Source organism: Acromyrmex echinatior, chromosome 17 (assembly GCF_024713525.1).
Source record: "Acromyrmex echinatior isolate Ae372 chromosome 17, ASM2471352v2, whole genome shotgun sequence".
Taxonomy (NCBI): Eukaryota; Metazoa; Arthropoda; class Insecta; order Hymenoptera; family Formicidae; genus Acromyrmex; species Acromyrmex echinatior.
In genome coordinates, this window is record NC_141868.1 from 8,349,987 (window position 1) to 8,374,733 (window position 24,747).

The window sequence follows — 24,747 nt, forward strand, 5'->3', positions numbered from 1 at the left end:
CCAAAAAGATGGCGCACGGCACACGACGGGCCCCGAGAATCCTCGGCGCTTAACTGTACATTATCGTTATACTCCTTCTTTTGGTCATTGTTCGAATTAAGGGTCAGCCCGCGCTCATAAAATTGCCGAGGCCTACTTCGACTCGCAACACCGGACTTTCACGTCGTTAGTTTGTACCCTTATTTTCTTGATCATTGGCATCGCGACGGGGCGGCGAAACGGGGTGAAAAAATTGCCGGGGCTTTCAGTGAAGCACAGCGAGTTCGTAAAATGTTGTCAACATATAAATGCGAATGAATATGAATACCAAAAAATAAATAACATGATACAAATGAATATAAACATATGATAAATAACAGTGAAATATTAATAATAATTATGAAAATAACTCGTAAATATAAAACAAAGGAGTATGTCCAGTTTTATAGGGAAATTTGGATCCCCGGATGAACTTTGAGACATGCCTCAAATTTTAAGGTATCAAAAGAGAATCAAAAATTCCATAAGTCCGACTTTATAGGAGAGGTTTCCTGAGTGCTAGAACTATCCAAAGTTCACTATTATGACCATGTACCACTAGTCATCCAATTTCTCTGCGTCCAGGTCATCTTTCCGCGGTAATGGATTACATCAAAGACATTGAAGTGATATCTAAAATGTATTTGGTACAGTTCATTAATCCAACTAAGTCCCTGGTCGCGATTCATGCCGTTATGTCACACAAATTCGGATTTGCTTGATGCTCCTGGAGTTCGCTTTGGGGGAGGGGATAGACAAGCGGCGAATGTACCAATCGGGGCAAACCTGCCTTTGATATGAGGTCACCCCGAAGTAGCTACTGATCGCGATGAGATCCACTGTGGACAATGTGGGAAATATTTAAAAAACCAGTCGCGTAAACATTTGTTGGCTGGAGAAGATTGGTTGGCTAGATTTTTTTGGAACAAGAGCCCTACTCAATACATTTAAATATATATGTCATGCCATTATAAAAGAAAACGTACGAAACGAGAGATGGAAACGTTACAGTTAAAAATACTGAACCGCAGCCTCTTTGTCAAATCAATTAAATCTTTTATTTCATGCTTTAAGTGTCTCTCTCCCTCTTCATCGATTAATATATAACACTTATAACTATTCATTTGGGGTCCAAAAAAGGTTTTAGTTGTCTTCGTCAAGATCGGACATATTCCAGACTAGATGATTCGAGAAATCGAATAAAACCAGTTCATGATACACAATACATGGTCATAATAGTGAACTTTGAGTAGCTATAGCACTCAAGGGACTTATTTTACAAAATTGTGCATATGGAACTTTTTAATCCTTTTTTTATGCTCTACAATCCTAGCTAGGTTTCAATGCTGTTCAATCGGGGTCCAAATTGGGAATAGTCCTTTACTCTCTAAATTTTTTAGAACGGACTTTTAAAGAATGAAAATTGAGTCAGTCTTGAAAAAAAGTGTGGCTGAATCTTTAAGAGATTTACTCTAAAAATTTTACAGAATACATTATGATTTGATGTAAATAATAGTCAAGGAAAAAGAGGAGACGGAATAAAATTTAAATATGTGATAAAATGATAATAATAAGTAGACGATAAATAGACAAAAATATATATCCTTTGCATTTTTTTCGATTTTGTTGCATTGATACTAACTGTGTTCTAATATAATTAATATACCGTAATACTAATGACGATAACATCCAGATTAACGTCGTCCACGATGATTTATCTACGACCGGAGATATTATACATTTTTTTAGCGTGTCAACGATAAAGGATCGTTATCGTTTCGATGTCGATCTACAATATCTAGATCCTAGAAAAAACCAGCAGGAAATTCGATAAATACACGCGAGATTCTCGCGCGCCAATTGAAAGGCATATCTCGCAATCGAGTGTAACTTGTAATTAACCTCCAAGGACGTTGCAACTGTTTTAAACTAAGCAAATCCCAATCCTGATACCGCCTCAAAGTCGTCGATTGGTGCAACAATGTTACTCAAGTCTTTATCAAGCGTAAATCAGATAGTTTGAATTCTTGGATCGTTGAATCTTTCATAAATCCTATAAATATTTAAATGAGGCATACAGCTCATAGAATCGAAATGTAGCTATTTTTATAAAAATTTAATACTGCAGGAAAGTAATTGAAAAAAAAAAACAATTTTGCTGAAGTACTTAAAAATTGAACTAAATACAAATCTGAAGAAATTTAATTTTGTTGAACCATATTAAAATAATTGTACATCGAAAGGAAAGGTTCGGCTGGATATCGCATAGCATTTTTAATTAGTTGCTGCAGCCAATTAAAAATTCTATGCCATATTTTACCATCTAATTTGCTGCAGTCAATCTTTTCTTTCAGTGTAGAACTCTTAAACGTTAATATGATAATGCTTTTAACATTTTAGCAACTAATTTAAATGTTCTACTTAATTATTTCGATAGTTCAAACAAAATTATTTTCAGATCTAGCTGAAATACCTCGACAAAATTGTTTCTATACTTATTTTGAGTATTAAAAGCAGGGCTGTTTGAAAATAAATAATTTTCAGTATTAAATTGGATTTCTGCGCAGTAAAATAAAGAATAAGTAATTATGTATCAAAACGCATTGTCTTTTGATATTACTGCACGAGATAATACTTCCTGATAATATATCCACTTATATAACTCTCAAGAGCATTGTATGAAACATTATATCCAATTCCATTTAATTTCTATCTCTGAAGGTCCTTTCATCGTATTTTTACGAAAACATTTTCGCGCTTTGTGCGAAGATCCTTGAAGCAGGATATCCGCGTCATCGAATCGATCCCAAGGTGTATAGAAAAAAGGCGTTACGGACGATGTATCGCGGAGATAAGAAAAAAGAAAAAAAAATGGAGGAATTGGCAGCGTGCGCTGATCGTAACGGGGCTCGACCCCCGGGAAGTTCCTTTATTTATTTCGTTGCACACGCGTTATCCTCGTCCTTGAGAGAAGTTACAGGCAGAACGGCCCATGAGTAACGATCAATGTCGCTGATTGAGTAATCGCCTAGCGGTACCGATCGATCCTTCCAAGCGTGCTTCGCTTCTTATCGTCGACGCTAAAAATAAATTCGCTAATATATCCGCTATGAAAACAGAGAGAAACGAATCACAGAGTATACGATAAATGCTCGACACTTTCGATCGCTTTGTCCTGAACTGGAACTTTCTGTATTGTGAAAACACGTCAGAAAATGTTCAATAAATTCTATTCAGTATATTTAGAACATAGTTTAATAGACATCGATATTCGTCTTTGTTTAATATTTTTATCGTTCAATGAATTGATGTTCTAAATTTAATTAATATATAGTATTATACTTGTATCACACTCGATATAAACACGTGACACTTTTATTACATTTATAAATATAATATTACAACCATTAATAGCCATTAGTATAAGGCATCTGCCCAAATTGACGATTAAATGTTCTACTTTTAACAAAAAAAGTTTTCTAAAATAGAAAACTCTCTTGTATTAAGTTTACCTAATATTCCTAATAATCGAAAATTTGTTGAACAACAATTGGCAAAAAACGTCTATCACCGATTATGTTGAAAAAAATTTCAAAAATTGCATGCTTATCTAAAATAACATTTTTCTTAAACATTATGTTTGATTTAACTCCTATTGTTTATCGTGAATTTCCAACAGAGAAGCTTCCAGCGATATTGCAGCAACAATGCAACGTTCCAACAATATTGCAAACATTGCTGCAAACGTTGCTGAAATGATCTGTGTTGTATATTATTCGCTCCACTAAAGATGGCGATATATTTAGGATCAAAAGTATGATTGTAATCACTTTTGCTCATTACACTTGAATTATATTAATATATCTATCTAGCTTTGGCTCATCAACCCTCTTTTTAATATATATTAAGATTTTTGAACAAATTTTATTGGAAAATAATATTAATTTTTGTAACAATTTTAATATTTTGTTAATCCCCTTTTATCTTTTAATACCGCTATTTCCAAGAAAATGTAAATTAAGAGTTGCTTTATGCAACTTATGATCAATGCTGTAGATATTTTTACTCTGCCGTTACCGATTATTATCAATTAACTTATGCGATGACGCACGTGTTCGGTAAACGGTGTTGCTGTCATTCTAAAGAAAAAAACCGGCAGTTTGTTTATTCATGGCATCCGTAAATGGATTACGCGACGATCGATATTTACCGTAAGCGTTGCAATCGCACGGGTTACGCGATCACGTTACAGATGAAGACATTTGCATTGCACAATCGCGATATGTGGACAACGAAACGGGAAAGAGACTTGATCTACATTTAATACATAGTCCAATATACACGATTTGCTAATTAGACGCAAATTATGTTATCATCGCCCGTTGTATTAATGCACGCCGCAGATTCTGTGGAGTGATAGCTCGAGAATCTCAGCGCGTCCAAACATAGTCCGTATAATAGAAAATATGTATATAAATAGACTTTGAGGAAACAAATTTTTATTCAAGAATTTAAAAAGTCATTTGTTACACTGACGAAAAAAAAAGATTGATTGCTGCAGCAAATTATATGGTAAAATATGGCGTAGCATTTTTAATTGGCTACAGCAATTTTTGGTTATAGCAGCCAATTAAAAATGCTATGCTATATTTTATCATCTAATTTGCTACAGCAGCCGATCCTTTTTTTCAGCGTAGAACCAGTTACAGTCGAAAATTCAAAGGTGCAAGATGTTTACAAGGAAAGAACGATTTTGTTCAAATATCTAAAAATTTAGCTAGCTTTAGATACAAGATGTGAAAATAATTTTGTCAAACATCAAAATTTATGAGTAATGTTGCGTCAAAAGTTTTGACATTCTAGAAACCAGTTTGAACGTCCTGCATAATTATTTTGATGACTCATCATCTGGCTAAATTTTAGTATACAGAGTGTACAAAATAAATTATTTTCATTCAACATTTATATGGTAGACAATACATACCATAAAAAGTCTTAATGAACATTCGAAACCTCAATCATTCCTGAGAGACAAACAATTTTGTATGTTAGTATCATAACTGACTTATTGCCTCTTCTACGTGTTGCATACGACGTGAAAAGAGAGAAATTGAGATAAGTAGCACTGATAGCCTATTTGGAAGAATTACAGGTCCAATGAGGTGATCTCCCATAATACCCATCCAATCGTAATGGCTGTTTGATATTAACTTGATTCCCGGTGAAATTTTTAATTATAAAGTATGTATGGAAATCGAATGAGAACGTGATTTGTAAATACTGAAATAAATCTTCACGATACGTAGAAGATAATAAGTCAATTATGATACTAAACATGCAAAATTCTTTATATCTCCCAATTAGAATCAGTTAAATTTTCGACCTATGTTCACCGAGACTTTCTTACTCAGTATGATGCGTACTATTTATCATGTAAATGCTAAATAGTTTTTTTTTAACACTCTGTGTCGTTAATCCGAAAGAGTGTCTGCTCTATCATGTCTGCTCCGATATTTAACAGATTGACGGTTTAATCTTTTCTTCTTATCTCTTGTGTGACGTCTCGTCGTGAACACTGCACACACGTACGGATACATAGTCATATTTCGCGTGTACACACGCTCGGGCACTTTTCTCAGGTGTCTATTTAGTGCTCACGGCGGCATGGAAAGTATCTCTTTCTCGTGCCGAAACAGGTCGCGAGAAATATCAGGCTGGAAACTCGTTCGAGGCAAAATTTCCGTCCGACAGCGCTACGAGAAAACACATAAAGTGTCCCGAAACACGTATTTATTTATATTAAATTATTAAGGAAAGGGAAAGCTCAAATCAATTGCCATTTTATTTATTATTTTTTAGATTTTTTAAGATTCTTTAGAGCCTGTCGATTGTCTTGTTTAAAAATAAAATTCTCTAAAAATTTGGAAAAATATCATGGCAAAGTCCGTTAAATATTTTTTATATCTTATATCATATATCTTGGAAGAATATATTAACATAAAAGAATTTAATACATATCTTTGAGAAGAAGATCTCTAAGAGAAAGAAGAAAAATTGAAATGTCAAAAAGGTTAAAGGCTGAGGCGCAGAATTAAAATTCCGCTATTAGACATTAGAGACGTAATAAAAACAGTATATAAGGAGAAAGGAGGGGAGGAAAAGGGGTGCTCAAGGCCGAGTGGCAACGCCACTCCGCAAATACGCGTACCCGTGACACTTGTTCCGGCGATTTAGGAATTTGCATGATCGAGCGCACCTAATGCTTACACGTATACATGTACACTGTGTAAAGTCCACTCGAGACTAGTTATCGTCGAGAATAAGCAGCCGCTAATACCGGGACGGCCTTAATACGACTTTAATGCATCTCGAAGGCGTTCACCCCGCGACACTCCCCACCCTGTCGCGTCCTCTCTACGATATTTCCACTTTTCTCCAACCTGCGGAATTATGTCAACGGTTTTTCGGTATCCTCGCAACTGCGCCTTCTTGCGAAATCGTCGGACGCGAGATAGAAAACCGGAATCCTCGGAATTCAGACAGGTGTTCCGGCGATCCGTACAGCGAAATCGATCACCAGATCGATTCCGGTGGAACAGGTATATCGACTTGTGTTTTTTCGACATACGCGCCTACAAGCTTTGTCCTCCAGCTCTAACAATAAATATATAGGCATACAGTTTGCTGTTGAATTTTTTAAAATCTAAAATTTACGCAATATGACACTTTAAAGAGAAAAATAAAAAATATAACTGGCGTGTTGTGCCCACTTAAAGGTTAACAATCCAATAATTTTGAATCCATATCTTGAAAATAAATAGTATTACTTGAAAAACGAAATAATTAAAAGAAAGGAATGTGAACCAAGCAGGATTGTCGTATTATAAATTTAACATTACGATATATTCTTCCAATTTACATCAAAATTATAAACCATATATTATAGAAACGTATATGTGGTAACACAAACTATAGCAATCAAAGCCTTAAACGGTCTAATTGGTTCTTAAATGCTTCTACGATTCTGTGTGAATTTATATACGTATGTAGTCTTTTGAAATGCGCGCCGAAATGATTTTCGATCTTGAAACGCTAATTCTACTAAACTATCGCAGTAATATCACGATTGATTAGCAATTTAATAATTTTTTATAGTTTTTCGCATCTTCGAAACGATCTTAATTATGCTGAGTGACATATTAAGATCTATAAATAAGATTATTAATTATTAATTATTATTTAGACTACCGAGACCTTCGTATATTTTTCGCAATAATATAAAGAAGCAACATCTATTTAGGCGACGTAAATAAATGAAGACTACATATGTAGTATATAAATTCACATAGAATCATAGAAGTATTGAAAATCCAACTAGATCGTTTAAGGCTTTGAAAATTATAAACGTTTCAACTCACATCGAGTCATCTTCAGTGTACACACTTCATGTACTTTATTTAATACATGCTAAAAATGCTTTTAAATTTTAGTGGCTAGAATATGAACGAGCCATGTATACATTTTACTATATTCTCTTCTCAATTGACTCACAATTTTTTTAATGTCTATTATAAAAATCAATGTTGTAATGATATATACAAGTTCTTAAGAGCAAATAAAAATTATATAATATTAATAATAATTAAACGCATATCTGAGGAAGAAAATAAGCAAATCGGTCATCATTAACAAAGAAATAAATCGCAAGTAGACAATTTGACAGATACATTTCGAATAAAAATGACTGCTATAAACCCACAAAGAGAACAATTATTATTTTAATTGAAAACAATTTTAATTGTTAATTCAATAACACTATTAGTGAAACAATACAGCTCTTTTAATAAAATTTCTGTTTCACATTAATACTGTTGTTGTAAATCAACAAAATTATTTTCAAGTAAAATAATGCTGTTTATGCAATATCGCTCTTTTCTCAGTGTACAACATTTGATAATAACGGAAAGAATTTCGGACTTTAAAACTCTCGTTCATACTCGTCGAGTGAAGAAGTTTTATTTTTATCTGCTCACGCCGCCGTATCTCCTCTTCTTTTTCTTCTTCCTTCTTGAATTTCCGTTGTGTACGGGACACAGTAATACACCATCGTATCCCTCCCCCTCCCCCTCCCCCTCCCCCCTAACGATAACAACCGGCTGATACGACCGCACAGAGAGAACAAACACATTCACGATGATGTTGGGTGGAGCCTCGATGAAGTGATGAGGTGGGGAAAGCGTCCTACTCACGAGAAAAATACAGGTCCGCGTAAAAATACCCAAAGCTTACAGCGGTAAAATTTACAAAGGCAAATACTTTACTCGAAAAAAAGAAAGAGATATTAACAGCATTAGACGGCAGTAGTTCTAATTGGAAAAAAAAATAATCTTATTAATTCAATGACACTGTAATTACATGGTAAAATAATTATGATTAGCTCCACTTTTATAGTTATTACAGCTGCAATGTTAGTAATGATAATTATATTTAGAAATCTATATATCAAAAAGAATACATGGTTGCCCCCGAAATATTTCAAAGTTCATGAAAAGTGATACTTTAGATTCAGAGATGAAAGTAAGAATTCGATATGGAACAGAATCGGAAGTGCCGAGGATCGGAACTCTGATTGAGGCAGAGAAAGTTTAAGAATAAGATTTCGAGATTGAAAAAAATCGAGAACCGGATCGAGAATTGCAGAATCCGAGTTTTTAGCCACTGTACACATTGTGTCCTTTGTATTCTGAAACGAACGGCTGGCACAATGGTGACCGTAGGATTTCGTATGCGGACAGCAGGACACGAATTCCTTCGCTACCAAAGATAGGAATAAAACGGATGTCGGGCTGATTTTAAATGCATCCTGCGTAGTTCATGCATCTCTGTCTGTCTTCCGTTCCTCCATGATTCAAACGATGTATCTTTCCGAGAGGCTCGCTGTTTAATTTCTCACAATCCAAGATACGAAATTTTTTTAAATCTCAGTTATAAGAGAGAAGCACGATTGAACAAATATAAAGTAAACACATACATAACATAATAGTATATATTATACAAATTAAATACTTGAGGATTAATTCAGTATGTTGCTCAAAGATAATTACCATGATATTAAAATCAGTTCATTATCTCTCTTGATAAGCGTATACCATCATGTCAATTTACAATAACTCATATACATACACCCGTCTGAAGTTGGCCTCCTAAATTTTCAAAAATTGAGGGGCCAACTTCACATGGATTATATATACGAGGTGTTCCGGAAAATCGGATGGTACAATCGAAAAGAAGATAATTTCTCATGTAAAAATAAATCGAAAATAATTCTTCCCAATTGTATTATTTCCGGAACATCCTCTATATATATATATATCACACGATAAAAATGTATTACTGTTTTTATTAAGGTATAATTCAGGTAGCGCTCCGTTTGAGAAATCAAGTTTGGACAAGCGTTTCGTGAAATAAACGGCGAAGAAAGCGAGTCTAGAGTCCCGACGGCGATTTCCCGAAATTCCGATGCGTTCAATTAAAACATCGGACATAATAACGCTCCGCTTTCTCTGATTTTGGCGCTGCCGGAGCGGAGCGTTGCTCGCCTCTCGGAAGAGAGATCGTTAATCGGGAGAAACAAACGAGGAAATAAAATTCGTAACGAGGACTAATTACAATGCCGAGTCGCGCGATGGCTTCCGTCGTCTTCTGACAAGTCACACCGTATATACACGTACGTGCATGTACACTCAACAAACATGAACATTCGCGCGTGTCTCAGTCTTTAAACGGGCCAAGCGAGTCTCACGAAAACGCCGAGTATACCTCCGATTCATCGCTGTGATTATTATGTTCATGACAAAGCAAAAAGTATGACAAATATAAAATAAAGTAAGGAGTACGCGCGTATATCATATGTGTGTTGTATTTTTTAAAATCTTTCAAGCATTTCATCTTGGCAGCAGAATCCTTAAAACCCAAAATTTTTTAAGCATACGATATTATTATAAAGTAATTTAAAATGTTTATAAAAAATGCACATATTTAGATGTGTCTTTTCAAACCCTAGCTAGTTGATAATGTGATTGTGTTATTTAAATATTTGGTGTTTAAATTAACGTGCAACATTTCAAAATATTTGGAAGTAATTTATACAATTTATAAGTAAGTGAGCAAATAACATAAAAGTAATATATTTTAAAATGTAAATTCTAAGATAAATGAATAAAATACGTATTTATTACTTAACATCAAATTAAATGTTTATTTTACTGAAAAAATATACTTCCACAATTTGTTTGTGAATTGTATCAGTGTTACATTTTTTGCGTTAATGCTTTTACTTTTTACATATAATATTTGTATTACTTTTACACATTTTGTTAAATTAACATAAAAATTTGAGAGACCATTATTTGAGATATGTAAAATGTGTCAGATTTAATACAAATTTTCCAACTGTATACAATATATTGACAAAAAGTACCAAATAATTTCAGTTTTCATGTAAATATTTTATTTTATTTTTTCAAGGATTACCTTGAGATAATTATTAAAGCACACGCGGCGAAAATAGAGAGGGATTCATATTCCAAATGCGTTAAATTTAAATTGTTACGAGGGTGTGTACGGAGGCTGCTGCAAGAAGCTACTACACGAGCATAAATACTTTTAGGTTGGAACGCGACAATTTCAAATTTAAACTGGCCTAGAAAAGTGCCTCAGCTCGTACACTTTATATGTGGGTCTGATTGTTAATTAGTAATTAGTATGCCGCAAGCACATTTCCCGCCTGCAACGAACAACGAACAATGAATTTTAAAAATTATTACGTTATGCAAACTAACGAATTACGCTGGAACGCCATTTATCTTAATCATAATTATTTCGCGCCGTAAGAGAATCCTCGTTTCTGTTCTAAAAACTAACATTGACTCTCTAAATCTGAATCAGTGGATAATCACTGATTCAGTGCCAAATATGCCACTGTTTATTAATGAATGAAATGTGGTATCTTTAGCCTATACCTGAATCTTGAATTTTGCTTAGTGTAGCGCATTAAACATATATGATATTGTAAGAGTGGAATTACAGAGTGTGTTAGAACGTGTAAATATCGGTATTTTAACATATAACGTTCAAATTTGTTTTCTTTTATAATTGAATTTCGCTGATTAGTGCCAAATGTGCTAATACGATGTGCTAATATGCTGATAATTCAATACCTACGTCATCCACTGATTCAGATTTAGAGAGGAAGAAAAAAATTTAGTTCTCTAATTTTAATTTATTCCAATAAAATATTTCGATTCTGAATTAGATATATAATTAATAAATAATTTGAATTCAATTGTATATCATTTTCTTTTAATTAAAAAAAAATTCATTCTAAACTGTTCTAATAAAATATTTAATTTTTAAAATTAAGTTTTTCCACACAAAATTTTTGAATTCTCTTCAAAATTGACAGACCATCTTCTGACATTTAAAAATACGAACTTGAACAATTCAAGGATCGAGTAGTACCTATCGAGGCGGGCATTTCACAGGCTTTTGTTGAGTATTCGTTTAAAAACAGGTGAATATTTAAAAAGCCACTCCTACAATCCGCATCTCTCGTCGAGCGGCCCATAAATAAGACAATTTACTGAGCATACTCGGACATTGCTCGGCGAAGCGAGAAACCCACTCGATCCTGCGTGCGGTTATGATTCCCTCGGAATAGTTTACCTCAAGTTTCGCGTCTCTTGTCGAGTATATGTATTTGTATCCTTACTTAAATTACTTAACCGGCACTCTCAGAGTGCCCGGCGGGCACTCGACATGCACGCACGCACTTTGCGTGCGAAGAACGTCGGATGTCGAAAGCTATAGAAAAATTGGAAAGGACGAGGAGAATTTCTTTCAGGAATTTTACGAGTTACTGACAACGCGCCGATTTCAAGCGATGTACGAAGGAAACGAATCGCTCGCTAATCGCCTATCGAAAATAAAAGCAGCTAGAGCCAGACTTAAGACTCGTAGAGAAATTACTTTTCTTCTCTATTTCATTTTATTCCTTTATATCCATCTCAATCTGATTCGTCAACCTATGTTTTTTATTTACGCATCTACATAAACATTTACCGAGCAAATCGCGCAAATTCGCTGCAGATAAAAAGTACTAAAATACCTACTGCTCTTCATTATGCGAGATTCGTACCTCCTTATGAGATTAAAAACGCGTCAACGTGACGACGACCTGCATCGGTTACGTAAAACGATATCCCGGAACCCTGGAATAAAGAGCAGCCCTGATACACGAGCGCGTGTATCACTTTTTAGTCACTGAAGCCGAGCGAGTCGAAGCGACTAGCGAGGCGGCGAGAAAGAGAGAAAGGGGCTCGAAAACCAGCTCGCGAGCTCGCTCGTCGTTTCCCATACGAATATGGAAATCGCCTGGTAACGGATGAAACGCATTCTAAACGCGACAAGGATGCATCGTCCGTTGCGCACGTGCCCCGATGCACGCGTGCAAGCCGGTCTCCTCACGTGCGACGCGGACTATATATTCCCACAGCTTCTGTACAGGGTGTCCCTGAAAGATTTTGCCAATCGCTTTTGTGTGTAGATAGAGCGGACTAAACTGAATCGGAAAGTCCTCTACCGTTTTGCAATTTTCGCAATAGTTCACAGGATATTAATTATTAAAAATTACCAAATATTGGTCTTGAATAATTTTTTTATTCAAATACCGTCAACTTTACAGAAAACCTGCAAGAGACAAAAATCATTTATTTTCTTCTCATAAAGTACTGAGAATTTCTTCAGAATTTTTTAATACCTAGTATTTTCTCATGTTGGTAAAAATAAGAAAATGCAGTACTAAAAAGTTGATAAAAAATTCTGAAAAAATTCTTAAAGCCTTATGTTTCTTCCAGCCTTTCCATAAAATTGTATATAGTAATATTTGAGTAAAAAATTATTTAAGACGAATTTTAGTCCGCTCTATCTACACAAAAGCGATTGGCAAAAACTTTCGGCACCTGTATGTACTATTAGACTGCTAACTCCTTAGGACAAGCTTATGTGAAATGGACCCCAAAATTGTATAGTAGTAGTTCTGCGCGCGAATATACCCAAAGAAATGCAGGATGGCTGTGTTTTGCATCAACTGTTCACATGCTAAACGTATAATCTTATGAAAGTGGTATGATCTCATAGCGAAAAATTTTGTTTCTTTTGGAAGAGAAAGAGTTCAAGTAAAAAGTAAAGAGTTCAAGTAAAGATATTGGGAAGACAATATTAATAAACGTGTATAAAAGATGCGATCTTATTCAATTTCTTATAAATTAGAATAATTTATAACAACTGGATTATGAAAATAAGTATTTGGTGGTTTTAATACTGTTAAATAGGTTAACCTGTCAAAATAGTGCGCTCAAAGTGTGCGCATGTGCAGATATACGTCACGCGGTCACGTGACACGCGGTTCTCGATACGCATGCGTATAACGTTACATCAAAATTGGGAGCCACTTTTTCAAACAAGTTAGCAGTCTAGTAATATATATAGAAGTCTGTGGATATTCCTCTCTCCTGCTCACGTTCCTTGCAAGAGAAAGAAGAGATGGAGAAAATAAAACATACGAAAATTATTTAGAAATGTTAACCGTAAAAGAATCAAAGTAAAATTATTTTACTACGGAAATTTATGTTCTATCCAAGAGAGAAGAATTTAAATGTATTTGAATATCGTAATTTGTATGAGAAATAAATTAAATTTTGTTTTCTGTATGCTTTTCCCGCAGGCCGTAAAACTTGTCCTATAATTTTAAATTATGTCTAAGAGAGGAGCTTGAATGTGTGTACCAATATAATTTGTATTTGTGTGTAGTAAGAAATAAATTAGGTTTTTAATTTAATTTATTTAAGATTAAGCATTCAAGATGTTGATGATGGAGCGCCTCACCACATTGTAGTCATAATCATGTAACGGGAATGCGATTCCACGATATGATTTAATTAATTATTTATTATTATTTATTGTGCTGAAGATGTCACAAAACGGAGCCGAAACGTACAAAAATTTTCGTTATCTCTATTGTTTGTTTGCGCAATTGATTTCCAGCGCTGACTCCTAAGGAGTGCCTATTGTTTTTTTGTACATTTTTATGATTTTATTATTAATTTATTTAATTAAATTATCTTATTTCCTACCTGCTTTTCCCATAAAACTTACCTTATACCTACTTTAATATTTATTTTCTATTTTTACTTTACAATTTCTACCACCTATTTATTTCAAATTTACATTTGCTGTCCCGCATCTACTTCGAGATTACATCAAACGATTCTACTAAAATTCTTAGATGACCTATTCTGTTATTCTAACAATAAGTCTACTTGATAACGATCCATCGTGTTTCATTCGTGCACGAACAGTAGACATGAAAAAGTGCAACGAAGCGATATGTAGCATGACGGATGTATAACATGGATTAAACTACTATACAGAGAAAGAAAGAGAGAAAAAGACGCAAAGAGAGAGAATGTAAGTCTCAAATAACGCAAAATTCTAAAAGAATACGTGATTGCAGGCCATTTCTCTAGTTGCCTCTGAGAGAGAAAGACTTTCCGCCAACGCGAGGAAATTCACAGCATCTCAGCTGCATCCTCAGCTGCATCCTCGCTCTCGAAATCGAGGGCCGCGCAGATCGTTTTCTAACGGGATTTAATGCAAACCGCGATGCGCAGCGCACGAGCCGTAATGCAAATGCGTTTTCCAGTTTTGATGAATTCTCGCGATAACGCGAGAGCACGAGCAGGAATATAGATGCGCAATTCGCATGACAGCCGCGCCTTTAAAATACTCTTGCAAAAATGCGCGCGACTTTGTTTGCAAATCGGCATAGTTGCGACATAGTTCTCCTAGCTATTTTTCACGGTAGCCGACTGTTGCGTTTGGAAAATTCGCCTTCTGTTCGACGTGACAGATAAATGGTAAAAAAAGGAAATAATCTTCTAAAGCCTGCAGAACGGAGGAAAAAATATTAAAAAAAATAAAGATTACAGAAGTAAATAATAAATATTAATATTTATTCTTTATATATCTTATTTCTATCCATGTGCTTACGTTTAATCTCTATTCCCAATTTCTTTTATTTCTAATATTTAATTTCTTGTTCTTAATATTTATTATATTCTTCCTTCCTAATATTTATTATATTGAAATATAAAGCGAATGCAAAATTTCATCATATAGATATATTCCACAATCCCCTAATTTTTAATTATATAATTGCAATAAAAGCTGCAGAAATACATAAACACTGTATCCATAAATGTATACAGAATCGAATCTAGATCAAGCAAGAGCGTGCGAACAAACAGTGAATACTGGTATATATAATAAGTATCTTTCGCATTCATTGTGAAGCAAGAATTGCTCTTTGATCTTTGTTTTTGCTCGAAGCCTTGATCGTTAAATATTTGAAAATAGTTAGAAAAATATCAATTGTTATTAAATATAATATTTCTTCTAATAGTTCTTGCTAAAATGATGTTACTTAAAATACCTGTGTCTCAAGAAATTTAAATTTCACCCGAGTAAAACGTGTGATAGGTATTCTTCGCGCAATGAAGAAGATCGTGAAGACGAGAGCTAAACGATTCGCCGGAGAGCAATCAGCGTTTCTCCGTCACGGTCGCGTCTCGCGTGCTTGTCGTATCATAGCGATCTCCATTTATTTCCCCCGATCCGCGAACTCCACAATGCTGCCGATTTCGTAAGTGTAGCGTGGCGATCGCGAAAAGTGTTTCAGCGCGTTTACGCGCGCGTGCAGCGGGAATTGGGCCGAGCATCCGCTTCCCTCGATATAAAAGAGACGCCACGACGCCGCCGTCTCATCGCGCTTATTTATCCGCACAGCGGTCTTCTTATTATTTATTCACCTTCCTCTCGCACGCTGCCGGTCGTCTCTGCCGCTTTCCGATTTACGCTTCACCTTGCTACTTATAACATTTTTTCCCACCCTTTCTCTGCGACGAATCTCTTCCGGTGAAATTTTGGGGATTTTTACACGATACGAAGAAGTCGTTATAGATTTATTCTTAAATCCTTCTTTCATTTAATGTACTTTTTTATGCACGGGAAAAACGATTTTGCTTTTTGAAGTATCTAAAACTGAAATATGTTTGAAAATAATTATACAGGACAATGCTGGAATGTCAAAAGTTTTTACAGCATTGCTCATCACATGTTTCATAAGCTTTCCTACTTAATTATTTTAATAGTTCTACAAAATTATTTCCAGATCTGTACCTAATTTCTGTATCAATGTCTCAAGAACTGTGTGAAAAATATAATAAGATTATAAAATATAAAATTAATCCTCTAAATTATTACTATTTAAAAATCTAGGTCATCAGAACTCATATGTTCCAGTTATAGGTCAAGAAACCCTAATTAATATAACATCAAACAAAAATATAAATAATTATGAAATTTAATATAGCATGAAATAGAGTTATAATCAAAATTAAACATTTTATATATATATATATATATATATATGTATATATAATTATTCCATTAATATCATGCTTTAATATCGAAAGATATTATGTGAATCTTTGCGAATTCATTAATTTAAAAATAGGTTGTATTACAAGAGAAGTTAAATAAAATATTATTGTAATTATAAACAAAACTTATCAGTATTGCGGTACCATAAAAACACGAGTTAAGCAACAGAAATACTACATGCGCAGCAAGATACTCGAGGTATCGACGAAAAGAAGAAGTTTGCTGGTTTTCAATGAGGATCGAATATTAAAGTGGTTTCGCTGATTGGCCGTTTGTCTTTTTGCAAGCGGCAGATCCGACGTATTGATATTCCGCCGGTATACTTGACTTTTAATACCACTTCTTTCCGGCTCTCTCACATCTAATTGTTTACGGTAAGTGGGTTAAGCGGTCTTGCCCCTTAATTGCGTTGGCCAGTTTCATAATTTTTTTTTTTTTTTTTAATTGAATTGGCTCCTTTAATTACACGAGGCACGACGACAGAGAAAGCTGTCGCCAGTTTTAAAAGGCCATTTTTTCGGCGAGACTAGGCGATGCAGCTAATCATAAAACACTTGAAATATTTTTGCATGGATGACATAATAAGCAAGCTCTACTACTTTTAGATACGATGTAATATTATTTTAATCCAGGTTGTAATATTTTACAAGAGAATCGAAGAATTTGATTTTATGTTAAAGAAATTTATATGTAAAACTAATGAAATAAAGTAAAATAAAATCTACATAAAATATATGAATAATGCAACATATGTACTTTTATATTACAAGTTTTTTTTATCAAATAAAATAAGAATAATTTAATTACTTTTATTCTTTAACCTTTAGACTGCCGGTATTTTTTCATTAAAATAGTGATTCCTCTTTTAACAAATTTTTCTATATAACTACATACACACATATATGTTTAATATCTACATTTAGTATATAAAATATCTAAAAATAGTGACACTTTAACTCAAACTCGAGAGCCACAAAAGTGATTTTCCCGGCAGTCTAAAGGTTAATGATTCTTAAGTCAAATATTAAAGAATTTTTAAGTACTTTATTTCATAACACTTTTTGGATTCAATGTTTTGTGCTGTGTGCAACAACCTAACAACTTCCCTTTTCTCTTGTGCCCGAATGAAGCTTTATTACGCAACGCGCTCCAATTTATTTGCAATTTATTCGCTTCGCGTCCGGAGCACATACTCTATTAATACCTGTTTCGTGTCTTCCCTACTGAACCTGTTTGTTTCTCGGCAAACACACCGTTACATCATAATTCTCGGACAGCATCACCGGTTTCCCGGCTACTTTTGCGGCCTGCTAAGGACTTTATTGCTTCATTTGTCCAATATCACTTCATGATCGTAGTACCGTCATAGTCCGACTTCCTCACCGAATTTCCATTCTTCATCATTCTGCTACACCCTGAGCTTCGCCCCCGTCTTTTCAGTTTCGCAACCAGTATTCGCCGATATTCACTCGCATTTTGCTCCGACGACATAAACTAGACTTGCAGCCTCTCGTTAGAAGTTTCGCAAGGAGAATAATGCGCCATTTGTGTTTTCTCTACAGACTTTTCAAGTCGAAATTCTTCATCGAAGTTCTACATTTGAAAATCAAAATGTTCGTTTTTATTTTCACAGTGACCTAAGAAAGTGACCTGAAAAGTGACTCCAAATTATGCTTGAAAGTGTTAATTGTGGCACCATTTCGAGATATTTAACGACGTCCTCAAACGCTGCGGTTGTTTCTTCTCTAATTTCTTTGAATCTCTTGGAAATTTTAAAAGACGCAAGTCTTGTTTGCGAAATTGCGATTGCAGAATTCACGAGATGAGTCATTCCGCGAGAAAAAGAGGAAGACACGTGACGTACGTATGTTGAGACATTATATCGGCTAAATGAAGCGATAAAACGCGATCGCAGGCATATCATTACGGCATATAAAGCCGCTCGTAAAATTTTACCAATTCTTGGTTACATAGCGCGAGGAATCGCGCACATGAAGGATAAAAAGATGATCAGGAAGGGGAAAGGGCAATGACGAGAGGAAGCGAGATGCCTTCACGTTTTTTTCTTGCTCCGCTCATGCGAAGATTGACTTGCATCTGGTTTTTCTTTTTCTCTCACGTCCGAAATTCGATCGATTGAACCCGGGTATACCGATGGTCTCGAGTTCCCAGCACGAGGAGATCCTTGGCCTCTTTTACCGGGAAGTAGCAGGATGTTTCGTTACACGCGAACAACCTCGTAAACGTGACTCGATTCGTTCGAAACTTGTTTCGAAAAGAATTTTCCCTTGAAACTTGCGGTCGATAAAAGTTTCAAGACTTGGACTGCTTCAAAACGAACCTCGATATCTAGATGGATTTTGTATCTTTAGACCAGGAATAGTCAACCTTTTTGTCTATAGTATGTCATTATATGGAAGTTCGAAATCGTTATTGGTATGTCATTCTACTACGAGAATTAAACAAAAGAAAGACCGTTATATCTTACTTATACTTCCTTCTATTGCATTAGCAAGAAACACTTCTGTTTAACGAAGTTGATTTCTTTTACCGTATTCTATATACATTACGATCATTTCGATGTAAATAGTTTATTAGCATGAAAATGAACAAAACGAACGCAGCTAAAGAGCGCAATTGTAAAAAATAAATTGTAGATTACGGGAGATCGTTTTTATTTTATTCGTGCCATTTTTATTTATTTCTTTATATTTTTCTTCAACAACATATACTTCTATACAGCCTATTCAGACAAAATTGCATAATCGTAAAACGTATATATAAAGAAAGTTACCCAGTCACATTTTACATGTGTCACGATAGAAATGCAATTGGATAATTTTCTTTGCGCATTGATTATGCAGCTATGCAAGTTTGTTTAGATAGATTCTTAGATAGATTCTGTCACTGAAAATGCCTTCGCGTGCCACTAATAGATTGGCCACCTCTGCTTAGAGGTTTGAACATTGAGAATTTTGAACTATGTTTAATATTGTTTGCATCTGAATAATTCTCAAATTTTAGAAATAAGATTAAAATCATTTTGCGCGGTATAAAATCACGAAGAATCGATCTGATAAAGAAGGAGCAAATAAAACTAGAAACCGACAATTGGTTAGAAAATTGAGGAAGGAAAGAAGTTGGGTGTTGCAGCGATCGGAAATTCGCAGAAACGGCAAAATCGTCGTGATCAGCCAGGGCTCATTAGCCCGCTCGATCGATCTTCCGCGCGTGGATCGCAAGAGATCGATATAGGCCTCTTCCCGCTTTTTTTTTCTTTGGAACCATTGCGAGATCGTCGAACTCCACGATTCGATTTCCTCCGGGCGACGGGTTGCTCAAACGCGATGCCCAATCGTTCCCGATTTCCTACTGTATGCCGATCTCGCACGAGAGATCGAAACTAGATCGCGTTGCACAAGACGCAATCGGGAGGGGAAAAAAAAAAGATCGCTGCGGGGAACAATTGCATTGTGGCCCCTCGTCGCTCTTGGGACCTACATTTCCCGGGCCGCCGATTTCTCAGCCACCGACAATGTTCTTAAATTCTCGGAGGATTTCTATGGATTACAATTTAAATAATTAAAGAATCATCAAGAGGACGTGAACAATCAGGATATTATAATTCTTTTAGATGAAGTTATAAGAATATTCGTAATTTATTATCGAGCTCAGAGTCTTTATTCTTGGCCTATTAAACATGGTTATATGTAACCATATAGATTTAATTAACCACGACATTAACCATTCTTCGAGATACCTTTCGCGGTTCCCACTATCGTCGGTCGTCAGCGACACAAGTTGTTTTCCTTGCATCGTTTGCCCATTAACCGATAATAAACGAACGCAAGCGGCGTCGCAGGGAATGACCTAGATTTTCCAGAGTTTTCTTGCGCGACCGTTTACCTCGGTACATCGGTAATGCGGGATCGTTTGGAGTACAGCTCGAAGAGGACTCTCTCGCATACTCTATGGCGTGGGAACGCACCGTAGCTGTGTATAAATTCGCTCTAGCGAGACTGGGCTCGCGAGATCGGAGCGGGAGAGACTGAAAGAGACAGAGAGAGAGAGAGAGAGAGAGCCGAGTGGTATGAGCAACGCTTGCTCGTTTGCTCTCTTGCGCAACTTCTTTTCCGCGCTCGCTTATCCCACAACAGCGCACCACAACGCACTGTACCGAATTAATACAGTGCGCAGCAGCGAGCTCGACTCGGCTAAATGCCAACAACGCGAATCGCGCGCAACAATTGATCGCAGCCGCTGATCTGCGCTCCCGGATGTCCGAATACTAGTCCAAGTGTCATTCCTATAACCGGTTGCGGAATATTGGGACTGTGGCCATCATGGTGCCACCGCGCCGTCCCAAAAAAGGATCAATTCTCAGAAAAAATTTCGTAATTCCACTGATCCCATTATTCAAAAAGTTGAGACTTTAAACAGAGCAGTATAAGAACTTTTTTTTGCAATTAGTATATTAATGTTAAATTCTATAATAATTTAAATAGTTTAAGTTTTAGATTGAAAAATACGATATCATTCGCTAAATTGAATTTTCTTTCATTCTGTTTTCTTTTTATTATGAATTTATAACGATTGCTAATTTTTTTAACTAAAATATCTATGTTAAAAACTACATATAACTTTTTACTAATAACTAATAAAGGGAACGCGTTTCTGGTTTCCTTCTTGTAAAAGAATCAACAAACTAATTTGACATAAGAATTGCGTTAAAATTGCATCATTTCTTTCTTCCAGGTAGTCTGTGGAACTCGAGGATGCGGTGGCGAATGGGGCGGAGTCGAGGGCGCTGCGTTTGATGAGGATACCCAATTCAGACCGACGTCGGCATCGTCCAGTAGACTTCAACGGATTACCGAGATCAACTAGAGTAGGTGCCGACGACAACGAGTTCAACGAGCGCCGCTATATCATTTCCATGGACCTGACGGAGGCTTTCGCCCCAGGAGGTGGCGGCGAAGATCTGCCAAAGACAGACTTCTTCGACTTCGTGGTGTCGCCGCCGCCGCACTGCGCCTCGACCGATGGCGTCGTCTCTGATGAGGAGAGTTTTCTGCATCGCGGTGCCAGTGGCTGTCGCGCTATGGGCAGCTACCTTCAAACCCATGATGATCATGAGGGTTCGCACGGTAGTTCGCCTTTTATCAAGGAAACCAATAACAATACATTGACGGCACTGCCACCCGTTTCGACCATCACCGGCTCATTGAGCCATCATCATCAGCATCATCACGTGCATCACCAGGTGCGTTCACAACATGGAAACGTTCAGACTAGCGAGACCACTGCCATGGATCAATCCGAATGTGACTATTGGGGCCAGGAGGAGAGCAAGGAACAGACATGTAACATTCTATTGGAGGACCTCAATAAGTACTGCTGGTCCTCAAACGCGCACACCAACGACGGTGTCATTCATTCTGCGACCGGCGGTCCCAACGATCACCATCAAGTCGTCGGTTCGGGTCGTGCAGGTTGCACTACTAACGATCGACAGAACACGGACGGTGCCATCTATACTCTGACGGTGCTAAACAACGAAGCAAACTCGATGGATGCGCTGGATTGCTGCAAGAGTCCGGCACCTGCGTCCGGCGATTCTTGGTCTTTGCGACCCAACCTTGACTTGGACGCCATTCTAAGCATGGAGCCGTCTTCCGGCGAACAGGATCACGAACAAGCTAGTGGCGAAGTACCCAGGAGCGTCAATGAAAGGTTTCATGGACCAGATGGCCGTGGTTTTACTGTACCCTCATCGCAATACGCTACCGATGATAGCGGATTCGTCGAAAGCAAAGAGTTGTGTGCACGAGCATCCTCGGCTAATTGTTCTGGCGACAACAATAACGACTGGAAGCTATCGGATCAGAATCTGCAAGAAGTCGCAGCAGCAGCAGCAGCGGCTGCAGTCGCTGTTGGTGCCGGGGATTCTGCCGAGAGTCTCTTGAGAAGTGCTCTTCAGGGCAAACTGTATACAGGACCATCCCAATCAGTTTCCTCGTCCTCACCATCCTCGCAGGCGTCCACTATCTCGATGCCGGTTTCGGGAACCGCTGGTTTAATGGTGTCCGATCAGCAACAACAGCAGCAACAGCAACAACAGCAACAACAGGAGGATTCTATGCAGACTTGTACCGATGAGGATTTGTTGCTCTCACAATTGGATCAGACGACCTATCGACCGGGTGATTACGAGAAGCTGAAGAGCATCGCGAATGAAGTAGTGGAATCGTATTGCAGCCTCGAGCCGGTTTGTAACGTATCGGCGACCACTACAGTAATGTACACGTTAGATCCAGCAAGTGGGAGTCTGGGTACCATTACGTTACCGGCTGATCTGGGCCAGGTGAGCACTGTGACAGTAGTTACGGCTGCTCAGCAGGACGTTCTGCAACAGCAATCTGCTCAACGAACCGACGTGGATCAGCAACAACAGCAGCAACCTTCGGGTCAACTGCAGCTGACTTCCGGACGCGTAGGAGTCACTTCCAAACCACCAAAAAAATATGTCAGACGCGCCAATCGCAATAGCAACAATGCCAATGGCGCCAGTAACGGTAATGCCGGTACGGAGACTAGCAACGCGAATCAGCAACAGACTGGCGGTTCCGGCGGTTCACCCAGTAGTGTTCAGCGCAAGGAACGCTCTCTGCACTATTGCAGCATCTGCAGCAAGGGCTTCAAGGACAAGTACAGCGTGAACGTGCACATCCGGACGCATACCGGCGAAAAGCCGTTCGCCTGTAACCTCTGCGGCAAGAGTTTCCGTCAGAAAGCTCATCTGGCTAAGCACTATCAAACCCATGTGACTCAAAAGCCTGCCAATATCCAGCAAACTACTTCCGGAAGCGGCGGAAACAACGGAAATACCAGTCCGACGGCGGAGACTAACGCGACTTCTACTTCTCCCGCCATCGCCAGCAGGACTCAGGTCGCTGTAGACCCAACGGGAACTGCCTGTAGTCCCCCCAGTTAGTTCGCAGGACACGGACGCGACACGACGCCAGGCGCGGACACACGTCGTCCACGTTTTCTTTTTTATTTTTCTCGGAAAAGATGGCGGCTGAAGCTGGTCTCCGCTTTATTCTTGTTCTTCATTTTTTTATGAGCACAATTTTCTTTCCATAATGGAAACGTCGAGCCGAGCTTGCGAGAAAGAGCGAACCATGACGAGCGCATTAGATAGACGTATAATATATGGGGTGTCCAGAAACAAAATGTACTTTTGAAAAGAAAATCTTTTCAGCAATCATTTGATTAAGTATGATACAATTTAAGTAAATCTAACTCTTGAGCTATTTATAACTAGTTATAAACCTGATTAAATTATTTATTTGCTTAAAAATAGCTATTTTTCAAGTTTTTTTTGTGAATTTAATTAAAATTCATTCAGTCGCTTGAATTAATTCTTGAATTAACTTGATCTTCAAATTCGATTAAATTTGAATCGTGAAAATAATGTTGTGAAATTATGATAATTTATTATTTATAGAAAAATAGGATTGTGTTCTGTGACACCCTGTACGTTAACGAGAATTAATTGAGTTTTGCATAGCGAACTATGTGACCGAAGAGTTGTTAATTAAAAAGTTAATTAAGAACTTTAAACTTTGCGAGATTATCTATCCTAACGGTGACAGTTCCGTCGCCGGGTTTTTGTATTAATTATTAATTAATTATGGACGACCAAGAGGAGCTAACCATTCCCTTTATACACCCGTGAAATTATTGTTCCTACGATCATTCAATTACCCCCCCCCCTCCCCCCCTCCCCCCCGTTAATGACAGTAACGACAGAGACAATGACAACGGCGACGACAATGAGGACAACACGATGAATGTTTATAGACTAATTGACGATATATTATATTTAATAGCCACGAGATATTAACGTTGAAGATGTTTTATAAAATAAATTTTATATATATATATATATATATATAATTATGTATACATGATGTTCCACAATTACCGGATCCTCTTAATCGAAACTTCTTTGATAATGGGAAAACAATTTTTCTTTAATGAAACTGTTGAACAAGATCATTATTTATCCTGTCAATTCTACGTTACATAATTTTGTAGTTTATCTACAAATAGATATTATATTAAAATAAAGTACAATTGAAATTAAATGAGATGTTTCGACAT

The 24,747-nt window shown here is 36.8% G+C and overlaps 1 protein-coding gene across 1 annotated transcript in view; it reads left to right on the forward strand.

Annotated features, from left to right (window-relative positions):
- LOC105145438 (uncharacterized) overlaps nt 1-24,525 on the forward strand; it is a 53,981-nt gene extending 29,456 nt beyond the window's left edge. The window contains exon 2 of the mRNA XM_087415123.1: nt 21,334-24,525. Coding sequence (XP_087271249.1) covers nt 21,395-23,572 — 2,178 coding nt within the window. The 5' untranslated portion in view covers nt 21,334-21,394 and the 3' untranslated portion in view covers nt 23,573-24,525. The remainder of the gene's footprint in view (nt 1-21,333) is intronic.
- Nucleotides 24,526-24,747: the final 222 nt, after the last annotated feature.